The sequence below is a fragment of the Ailuropoda melanoleuca genome, chromosome 12 (genome assembly GCF_002007445.2).
Source record: "Ailuropoda melanoleuca isolate Jingjing chromosome 12, ASM200744v2, whole genome shotgun sequence".
NCBI lineage: Eukaryota > Metazoa > Chordata > Mammalia > Carnivora > Ursidae > Ailuropoda > Ailuropoda melanoleuca.
The window spans coordinates 81,108,145-81,119,285 of NC_048229.1; the positions used below are offsets into that span (position 1 = coordinate 81,108,145).

General features: G+C 62.5%; 1 protein-coding gene across 1 annotated transcript; it reads left to right on the forward strand.

Annotated features, from left to right (window-relative positions):
* The first annotated feature begins 451 nt into the window (after positions 1-451).
* Positions 452-10,914, forward strand: CDH15 (cadherin 15). The gene is made up of 6 exons (XM_034639051.1): positions 452-590; positions 6,956-7,114; positions 7,319-7,474; positions 8,478-8,622; positions 8,794-8,919; positions 10,904-10,914. The coding sequence occupies exons 1-6, from the start codon at positions 549-551 to the stop codon at positions 10,912-10,914; spliced, it is 639 nt and encodes a 212-aa protein (XP_034494942.1). The 5' UTR covers positions 452-548.
* The last annotated feature ends 227 nt before the right edge of the window (positions 10,915-11,141 follow it).

The window sequence follows — 11,141 nt, forward strand, 5'->3', positions numbered from 1 at the left end:
CTAGGTCTATGCCTTCCTCTGTGCTGGCCCAGGGGATCAACAGGGAGAGAATGCGACCTAAGATGCCAGGTGCCAGGTGGGTGGCAGTGTCTAATGGTGGTCAGGAGCGGCCATTCGACAAAGCCCTCAAGGCGGCCAGCAACATGCCCTGGGAGGGGGGGGTAGCCCGGGAAGAGCACTGCAGGCAGAGGGCACAGCCAGCCAGTGCAAAGGCCCGCAGGCAGGAGTGTGCCTGCTGAATTCAGGGAGCAACGACTCAGTCCACTCGGGTTCCTAGCCCAGCCCCCACCNTCAGCCTAGGCCCCGCCCTTGACCCGCCTCCCAGTCGCCCCCGCGCATTGCCGTCGCTCAACCACGGGCCCCGCCCCCCGCGCCCACGTGCTCTCTTTCCACGCCCCGCCCCCGGCCCGCTGCTCCGCCCCCGCACACGTGCTGTCACTCACTCGGCCCCCCCACCCCCTGCCCGCGCACTTGTGCTGTCACTCAGCCCGGGTTGTGTCGGAGCAGGAGGCCGCCCGCCGGACACTCGGCCCCCGCTCCGCCGGCCCATGGACGTCGCGCTCCTCCTCGCCCTCGGGCTGCTGGCCCAGGTAAGGCGTCTGGCCGCGCGCGGTCCCTTGCCTCCTGCCCTGTCGGACGGTGTCACAGTGGGACGCGCCCGGAAACACTGGCCCTGGTCCCCTAGTGGGTGCCTGGTGGGCAGCGCTGTTCAGGGCGCTCTGTGCCCCAAGGGGCTCTAGAGGCAGGGTAACCAGCTCACCTGGACCGGACTGGAAGCCAAGCTGGGTGGCCGCCGGGAGACCACCAGGCCGGCCCTTCCTCAGGGGTGCGCCAGCAACCCTGTCGGGCTTGTGAGCGCCAGGGAGAGGGGGTGCAGCAGGAGCACCCCGCTGGAGGAGCCTGCAGACCGGATTCTCTAAGGACACCCCTGCTGAGTTGGCAGATGACCCTGGTTAGTCTTGGGTGGAGCCCGAGACACCCCCACCCTGTGCCCCACCCCCAAGGGCAGCTCTGGAACCCACTGTCCCTTGGGAATGCTCTGGAGCCAGACCCCGGGCACTTACAGCCTGCTATCCCCACTCTGTGCCCACCCCAGTTCTCTGGTCCCTCTGCGGTGGGAGCAGGGTGGGTGGAAGGAAGCACAGGCCGCTGCCCTTCTCCCCACCGTAGGCACCCCCCAGGGGGCCCTTTGGACTGGGCAGGCACTTGCTGGGCCTGGGAGTGGAGCCCGTGGTCTGCCTTCGGGGAGGGGGCTGAGTCAGGGTCACAGGCCAGAGGCCAGGGCTGGGCAGTGGTGGGGCCCCTGTGCCTGACGTAGGACCTTAGTTCACCTACGCTTGACGGGTAATGAGCGTGAGAGCTTAGTCCGTCTGCACCCACAGGTGATTGCTATTCCAGTGCCAGGTGCGGGGGAGGAGCACCTACTCTGGGGGCTTCTGAAGACCCCCTGACTCTGCAGAGCTCTGGGTGGAAGCTGATTAGGTGCCCCCCAGCTGGACCCCCCAGCAACTGGTCCCTCTGGGCACCCAGCCCCACAGCTCTGGTCACCTCCCCCCCTGACTTTCAGCCTCCCCTGCCCCCTCCACAGTGGGCCTGCCTGGGCCTGGGCTGTCCACGTCCAGCTGGCTTTGCACAGCCTGGCTGTCCACAACCTGTCCAGCCCCCTGCTGGGAGGCCACACTAAGTCGGGGGTCTTCTGGCTGCCCCCCCTGTAGGACCCTATGCCCCCCACACTGGGGTCCATTCCAGAAGGCCGCACACTCCCCACTTGCTGCTGGAACAGCAGCCCACCGCCCCCCTTGCATCTGGACCCCGTATAGTGGACATGCTGGGGACCTGCTTCTCTGGGTTTGGGGTGTCTACTTTTCACCAGGCCCCAGGAGAACTCTGCTGCAGGGGAGGGGAGTAGTCCCCTCCCAGATTCCTCTGACCACCCTGAGGCTACTCAGCCTGAGCCCCCCCCCACACACACACAGCTGGAGGCTTTAGGGATTTCGGGGGCATCAGCCAATGGGGCTTGGACTCTCAAGTTTTCCACTCAGTGTGGCTCAGATTAGTACCAGTGTGAGGGGAGCTTTTCCTAGCCCCCTGAAATAGGTCTGTGTCAGGACCCCTCGCACCCCTCCCCCACCCAGCTCAGCTTTCAGAGTTTTGTCCTCTCCTGTCTGGCACATGGCAGCTGATGGCTGCTCCTGGATACCCTTCCCTGCATCTCCGTGAGCCCCCACGGCAGGCCAGCCCGTTTTGGCAAAGCTGTCTCAGGGGGGCTGTGGGTGGGGGCCTGGGGACAGGACTCTGCATTGATCTGTTGTGTAAGGGTAGTTTTGGACAAGGTATGCCCCTCCCCTCCCTGTGTCCCCTAAGTCTCAGCCAGTGGGCTTGGAGTGTGTACTTTGAGAACTGGTCTCTGTCAGCTCCCTGCGCGGGCCCACACTAGCCCATCGCTGGGCTTACCCCTGGGCCCCCCCCTGCCTGAGAATAGTAGACGGATGGGGGAGGACAGGGGCTTCAGGGCAGACCCGTGCCCTACTGGGAGGGGTCTCAGCCTGTGTCCAGCGAGACCCATGGCTTCGGGAAGGAAGATGAGGCCGTCCTGAGCTCCTGGGGACTTGGCAAAGTGTGAAGAGCCACCAAGGCAACATGGGACAGAGAACTGAACAGCAGACGTGGCCACGTCCTCCGCTGCAGGGAGGGGTCGTCACCCCCACGGCAGTGTAACGGTAACGGGGGAGCAGAGGGAAGCCGGCTCCCGGACCACCGTGCTCTCTCAGGCGGGCAGGGCAGCCAGACGTCACAGTGGTGTGGCCTGCAGTGGGGGAGCAGGCTGGGCAAACAGCTGCCCCTCTCTACTTGCCCCGCTGCTGTGCCCCTCACCCCTGCTTTGAAGCGGCAGCTGCAGGGGAATGCAGGGGGGGCACGCAGGGGTGCCTGGGGGCCAGCGCAACAGCTGGGTCCATTCCTGGCGTTCCTGATGCCTGCCAGGCCATCCAGGAACGGGGTGGTCCGGATTCCAGCCTGGGGGGAAGGGGCTCGGGCCTGGGAAGTTTGTGGGGAGTGCAGACCCCACCCACGTTCCTGCAGGCTGCAGGCCTCCCACCGCATTCTACAACAGGAGAGACAGAGCCGGGAGCCGCGTTGGAGGGACCTGTGCACACACAAGTGTAGGATTCACCCCAGAACCTCTTCCTCGAGCCCCTTCCTGCAGCGGCACGTTGTAAGCTTTGCCCAACTACACTGGACGGGGTCATAGAAAATGTTCCCTTCCCTGGATTCAATCACGTCACCGCGGTGGACAGGGCTCATGTCCACCCAAGCTCAGGCCTGCTGCCTGCCATCTGAATCTTGGCAGTGGTTTGAGGGAGCCCCAGAGGCCTCTACAGGCCAGCAGTGCCAGGAGATAAAGCTCTCCTCACTTGACACCCAGCCTGCCCAGTCAGCAGCTTCTCTCCCAGGGCGGCCACCCTGGGCAGGCAAGCATCCGGGTTTCTTCCCAGGCTCCTGGGAGACTGGGCCGTGCCTTCTCTTTCCTTGTTCTGCACCCACAAGGGCTGGTGGAGAGAAGCAGAGAGGTGTGTTGGCCGTGCCCAGGAAGAACAGATTCCCACAGGGGGCGGTGGGGAGTGGGGTTGTGTGTTGAGCTGGGGGCCAGCCCAGCGAGGGGACGATGGCCCTGGTGTCTCTACAGCTTGAGACTATGCTCTCAGGTTCTCCGGTAAGGGGAAGGCCACGGATGAGCACGGGGGTGTCGCGTTGGGCATCATTTGGGGGAACTGGGTCCATGTCGTCCATAGGCTCTGGCCAGACTCAGGAAACAGCAAACGTGGACGGCGTCAGTGAGCCCATGTCCACTCCGTGCTGTTTTCCGTGGTGGCCTTCCTCCTCTGCCCATGTGCTGGGGGTCTGTGTGAGCTGGTTTTGTCCATGTGGCTTTGTCCTGGCACCGGAAGTCCCATGATCCCCCAGGTGGCTCCCAGGCCTCCCCCCAGCTGGCCACGTCGTCTGGGAAGAGGGTGGTAGGAGGACAGAGCCTAGCTGAGCAATGCCCCGGACAGCCGGAAGTGGGCTGTGGCCCAGCCCTGCCACCCCACCCACCGCAGCCTCTGATCTGGGCAGGGGGTCCCTGCCAAGGCTCTGTGGCTTCTGCTGACCTCCTGGACTTGGGCCGTGGACAGACTGGGACGCGGGACTCCCAGGCTCTGCCACAACCACACTGGTGGACATCCCGGAGGGTCAGCCAAGGCCGCTGGCGGGGACGGGGGTGGGGGGTAGCCAGAGGCTCTGTGACGGGCTGGACGGGGCAAGCTGTCCCCTACTGTCCCTCCAAGAGCCTGGGATCAAAGACTGTGTGTGGACTGTCCCACCTGCCCCCCCCCCAGTGCTCTCCACCTCCCATCTCCTCCACACTGGGGCTGGGCCTCTTCCAGAGCACGGTTCTCTGAGTGTGGAGTCTCAGACGCCTGTTCCCTGTGGCCCCCAGCTCTGTTGCTCTCTGGCTGTGTGGGCGTGAACAAGTGGCTCAGCCTCTCTGAGCCCTGCTCTGGGGAACTGTGACACGAGACAGTCACCACCCATTCCCAGGGGCTGTGAGGGCTGAGAGAGGGCCGGGGAGAGGAGGAGGACCAGGGAGGATGCCGAGCTCCATGCTGGCCTCGGGTGCTCGGGAAGCAGACGCTGTCCCCGCTACCGTGATGACAGAGGCCAGCAGGCCTCCGCTTGGCGGGAACAGCGTGCTGACCTGGAAGTGATTTGTGCTCTGTGGTTTTGGCGAGAGGCCCCCACCGCCCCAGGTGCCCGCGGGACCAGCGCTGCCATCTGTCAGGCTGCGGGTAGCTTGGGGGCCTGGCCAGGAGCTTGGTCCTTTCTATAAACCATGTTCGCAGCTCCCTGGATTCCAGGCCCCTGCGGGGGAAGATGCCCCTGGGATTTCAGATGAGGAGGCAGGGGAGTCCCAGAACTGAGGAGGCGGCCTGGGGCCACGAGGAGAGATCAGCAGTCGCTTGAATGTTACTGCTGTTTTGTCTACAAAGTGTGTCCAGATGCGTTAGGTGCCAGTCCTGGGCACAGAGACAAAGCCTGGCTGGGTGCGGAGGAGGCCGGGGACAAGAGTGGAGGCAGCTGGCATCTCCTTCCTGCCCCTGTCCCGTCCCACACCAAAGCACCCCACTCCCTCGTCCTGCCGATGCATCCTCCCAAGGCCACAAGGCCACCCCATCCCATGCTCTCTCCTCTGTGGACTGCGTGGCCCAAGGCAGCGGCTGGGGGGTGAGCTCAAGGGGTCGAGGAGGCAAAGGGCAGCTGGGGAGCATGGCCCCCCTCAGAGGTGCCCTGGGAGCTACCCCTGTCCACCTGAGCTAGGAGGGAGCCCCCCAGCAGAAGGACCCAGGGGCCTAGAGACACTGTGTGGGGCCAGAGAGCCTCAAGGGCCATCCCCGGAGCACAAGGGCTGGTGTCTGGGAGGCGGTGTCCCCTCTGCATGCCCCCAGCTGGCCGGTCCTGCCTTGGGCTTGGGGAAGGGCAGGGGAGGGGGCAGCTGCAAATGTGGTATTGTGGGGGTGGGCGTGACCAGCTTTCGAGGGTGCATTGCTGACATTCTCCTGCAGCCAAACCCAACTGGGTCCCAGCAGGTGACCAAGCCTCCCCCCAGACCCAACCCTGGGTCCTGACAGCTCTTATCCAAGTCCAGCCAGACTCTGTGCCCCTGGGCCCTCTGTGCCCAGCCAGCCACAGTGCCCAAGCCCACGCTGTTCCTTGCGGCAGAGACCACATGGCTAAACCAGGGCCATCCCAGGAAATTCGGGATGTGTTCTGGGGGCTGCTGCCAGCTCTCCTGTTAGCTCATGTGATGGGTGCCTTTTCTGGGCCTCCGTTTTCCATCTGACCTGTGAGGGTGGCACTGTCTGTGGTCACCAAGGGAGCTGACGTTGGGTCTCAAGAGACTTTCGGCATCACAGGTGCCCCCTTCCTGCCATGTTCCTTCATGGGCCCGGTTCTGAGCCCAAAGCCTGGCCCAGGGAAGGGCCTGGGGGGGTGTCTGCATGCCCCCACCTGCCCCTGGGGTGCCACATGCCCCCCACCCTCCCTCGGCAGCCCCACAGGTCCCCGGGCATGTGGCGAGGGAGGGAGGAGCGACCTCCAGCTTCCAGGAGCCAGACTGTTGGTGTGACCTTGTTCCATAGTTCTGGGACAACAGCATGGGGACGGCCCCTGGCTTTGCTGTCCCGTCTTTGCCCCACGGGCCCTGCACACCCGCCAGCAGCTGGGTCAGTCTGCACGGGGAGTTCAGAGCAGTTTCCAATTCCTACTGACGTCCTGGAAATGGAGGCCTGAATCTTCATTGCCACGGAACAGCTGGGAGAGGCCATGTGGGGGCTGCCCCTGCACAGACACCCGCCTCCTGGAAGCATTCAGAGCGGGGGCCCCACACCCTCTCTTCAGACTGGAGCGTTGGCCTGGTCAGCCTTGACCAGCCCGTGAGAGTCCAGGCCACGAGGAGGCCTGGTGTGGCTGCTTGTCGCCTCCCACAGCCCCACCTCTGACAGATCCAGCCTTGGGGAAGGGGAGGGATGCCCCCAGCACCCACCGCTCTTGCCTGCCCCCACCCCATTAGCCATACTCTTGTCGCACAAAGTATCCCTGGGAGCCCCTCTCCCCCTCCCTGTGCCCCTGAGCACCCCATGCTCCCCGAGCCCTGGTAGCCTCCCTTGGGCCAGTCGGGGTGCCCGTTCCTCCCAGACAGTCGGCAAACATTCACCAGGCCTGGGGCAACTCCTGGTCCCGGCAACCCCCAGGTGAGGACAGGAGACAGATGAAGGGCGTTGGGGGCTCCAGGCTTGAGGTGTCGCTGCTGGGGTCTCTTGGGGCCGTGAGCTCAGGGCTCTGATGGGGGCCAAGGTGGCTTCTCTGAGGCCTGGCTGGCATGCCGTATCATTGACCACCGTCTCTGTCTTCGTTGTAGAGCCTGGGCCTGTCCTGGGGGGTCCCTGGGCGGACGAGGCCCCGTATCCTGCACCCGTGGCACCGGGCACCCGCGCCAGGCCGTGTGCGAAGAGCCTGGGTCATCCCCCCCATCAGTGTATCCGAGAACCACAAGCGCCTCCCGTACCCCCTGGTGCAGGTGAGGGGGCCGAGGGGGGGCCGGGCGGAGCAGGGGCTGGGCTATTCCCGGTGGGTCCCTGAAGGCGTGTGGTGGAGGACAGGTACACCCTTGGGGCTGTAGGTGGAGCTGCCCCCATCCCAGCTTGGGGAGGGGTCAAGGCTGGGAAGGGGGCGGGACCCTGCCTTGGGGGCAGCTCCCCCAGCCCGTTCTCTGCCCTGGCAGATCAAGTCGGACAAGCAGCCACTGGGCAGCGTCATCTACAGCATCCAGGGTCCCGGCGTGGACGAGGAGCCCCGGGGCGTGTTCTCCATCGACAAGTTCACGGGGAAGGTGTTCCTGAATGCCATGCTGGATCGGGAGAAGACAGACCGCTTCAGGGTGGGGCCCGCTGTAGGGAGGGCTGGCAGGAAGCTGGGGGCCTCCTTCCACCAGGCTCCTGCCCCCAGGGTTGGGGCGTTAGGCCACGTGTCCTTCACTGGGAGCTAGGCACAGGGATTTGGGACTAGGACCTGCCACCCAAAGAAGGTGTTTAGGGTTATATTCCCATTTAACAGATGACCTTGCACAAACTGAGACCCTGTGGAGGTGCGGCTTGGTCCTGCCCAGGAAGGCTATCAGCCTCCCAGAACAGCACCCCCGGACCCTGGTGTAGGCTTCACCCCCTACACCAGCTCTTCCCCCAGCCTGGCTATGTTTGGTGGGAGTGGGGTGTTGTGAAGAATCCCACGGTACGGCAGTTCCCAGGGGCAGCTGTCCCTCGATTCTCAGGGAAAGGTGGCACAGAAAGTGCCTTGGAGGTGAGGTTTGAAACAGGCCAGAGGCTGCGGAGGGGAGGGTGGACTGGGTCCCCACAGGGTAATCTGGCCTCCCCAGCATGGCCTCCCCAAAAAGCTGGCATTTGTGCTGGAGGAGGAGGCTTCTGACTTGGCGTTTCTTGTGCTTGGACTTAAGAACAAGCTCTTGGTTCCCTTACACGGTCATCAGAGACTGTGAGTTACCTGGAAATGATACCGCGCCCCGTCTCCAAAAGTGTGGGGAATGGTTGAATTTTAAGGATTCATGTATTTATTAAGCTTTGAGAGGAGCCTAAACCAATTAGCAGAAGGGAAGGAGCAGGAGTACTAGTGTTAGGGTGCCTTCAATCTCACACAAAGCACAGCTGTGAGCTTCCCAGCAGCCAAGGCAAGAGGGGAGCACCCCGCCTGCTGAGCAAGCCGGCTGGTCTTCAGGGAGTTTGCATCTGCCAGGCACACACCCCACCCCCTGCCGTATGTCCCCTGTTAAAGCCGGTGTTCCCAGCGGGACACCGAGTCTGCACTTGCTGTCCCTTCGCACCCGGATCTGGGGAGCACAGCGCTAGCCCTGCTCTCTGCTTGGTCAGCTAAGGGCCTTTGCTCTGGACCTGGGCGGAGCCACCCTCGAGGAGCCCACGGACCTGGAGATCGTGGTGGTGGATCAGAATGACAACCGGCCCGTCTTCCGGCAGGAGGCGTTCACAGGCCGGGTGCTGGAGGGTGCCGTCCCAGGTGAGAGAGAGCTCGGGGGGCTTCCGCGGAGGGGCTGCAAGTCGGTCAGAAGGCCCAGGGTTCTGTTCAGCAGCACTTTCCGTGATCGTTCAAATAGTCTGAAAACAAACAGACTCCAGGAGCAGGGACTTTCCACAAGTCAACTCAAGTCACTTCCCATTTCCGTCTAAGTTTCAAACCCCAGTGTCTCCCCAAACACGGTGAGAGGGTTTGCGGATGGCAAAGCCCAGGTGGCAGCTGTCGTGGCTGGACTGCGCGGAGGCAAGATCCACGTNCCCCAGTGTCTCCCCAAACACGGTGAGAGGGTTTGCGGATGGCAAAGCCCAGGTGGCAGCTGTCGTGGCTGGTCTGCGCGGAGGCAAGATCCACGCGACACACGAGGAACACCTCCGTGGATCAGGGATAGGCGCCATGCCTGCTCCTTTGTCCAGTCTCCGAGCACTTCTGCCCCCCCAGAAGGAAACCCACCCCCATAGCAGTCACCCACTCCTCACTTCTCAGTCCTGCATCTTGATCACGAAGTACAACTTCTGTCCTTCATGAGTCTTTGCGGGATGGCCTTGTTTGCCTGACCTGTCCCCGGCAGGCCGGACCTCATTCCACACAGCAGCTCCTTCCTTCTTCCTTCCCACTCTGCTCCCAGGGCTTTGGGTCAAAGCTGGGGCAAGCCGTGCACCTCGCCGGGGAGCACAGACTCGTGGGAGGTGGGCTCCTGCTTGTGCCTCGTGTTTCTTTTCTTTCATCTCTTTGTGTTTCAAGACTTAAAATAGCAATTTTTTTTTACTTTTATTCTTTAAAAAGATTCATTTATTTTAGAGAGAGTGTGTGTGCCAGTGCAAGGGGGAGGGGCAGTGAGGGGGAGGGACAGTCCTAAGTAGTGAGCCCATGCAGGCTGGATCCCAGGACCCTGAGATCACGACCCGAGCAGAAACCGAGAGTCAGACACCTAACTGACTGAGCCACCCAGGTGCCCCTGATTCTTTTTATTTTGACATAATTTGAGACTTGCAGAAAAGTTGCAAAGAATTACAACAGAGATGTGACGTTTATCATGTTTGCTTTAAAGAGTTTTTTTTTCTTTTTTTCCTTCCTTCCTCTCTGGACTGCTGGTTGCAGACCGGATACCCTCAAAGAATTCGCCCCAATAACTTGGACACAGGGTAACGCTCAGAATCAGGAAGTTAATATTGACACATGCTAACAGTTTCAGCCCAGGGATGGTTTCTAGTTGAGAACCTCCTCCCAGGTCCCAGCTCTCTTCTCAGTCCCCCATCTGCTTGTGAGTACTGTCCACCTTGTCCAAGAGAGGCTCCCACCCCCGGCCCTGTTCTTTCAGGGCTCCGTTGGGGAACAGCCCCAACACCTGCTCCACCGTAGCCCTGCTTCTCTGGGTCGTCTGATCACTGAGGACAGTCCTGTCCTCTCAAGAAGATCTTCTGTGTGTGAATGCACGGGGTGGGGGGGGAGTAGTAAGCTTCCGGGGATGCAGGGGGGCTCCACCTGGGGAGGCGGGGGCAGGCCAGTGGAGACGGCCTCCTCTGCACCGGGCTGGCCGTGGCCTCAGCTGCCGCCTTCGCTCTGCCTCCGGGGCTTCTCTTGGTGTTTCCTCTGTCAGTTTCGGCAAGCCCTGCGTGCTCCACGCAGAGGGGTCTTCCCATGCTTCTGCCCTCTCCCGGAGTGACCGCTGTTGCCTGGTACCTGGGCAAGGCTCTGTCGGAGCAGGGCGTCTCAGTGGTAGGAGGTCCCTGTGCACCGGACCCTTTGGAGTGAGCTTATCTGGGTTCTCCCGCTCCAGCTCAGGGCAGTGTCCTCCCCTCCGCCCTCAGCCTCCACCGTTGCCCAGACNCCCAGAGCATCAATGGGTGTCTAGTTCTCCTTGCCCCAAACTTAAGCAGACCTTGCCTGAGCCCTCCCAGTCTTCCTCCTGCCCCCGTCTGTCTGGTGAGCACCCCCGGGCCAGTGGAGAAGAGCTGACCATGGGCACACACCCCCTCGTGCGGGGGCTCCCAGGACTGTGAGCTGTCAAGGTCGTCCGCACTCAGCCTTGGACGGCCTGGTCCGGTTCCCGTCTGCCTGCCGGCCCTGCTGCCCCACCGGGGAAGCCTCTGCACCTCCACGCTCTCCTCAGAGGGGCTGGGCACATCCTGGATGCCAGCTGATCAGCTTCGTGCCCTGGCCAGTCTGACGAACTCAAAATAAGTACGATTTTGTGCATCGCCCCCTCGTTCCCGTCACTAGCTGGGGGCTGCACTCCCTGTCCACCGCTCTCCTCTGTCTCCAGGAGTTCCTTAGCCGTTAGGTTTTTAGGACACTGACTTCTTTTTCAACAAAACTTTATCTCAAATACGTACAAATGTGATCACCCTAACCGTTTTTAAGGGGACGGTTCCGGGGTATTAGATTCATTCGTAATGTTGTTTGGCGTCCCCACCACCCGTCCCCATAGCTCTCCTTCTTCCCGGAGAGAAGCTCTGTCCCCACGAAACACCAGCTCCGCCTCCCCTTCCCCAGCCCCTGGC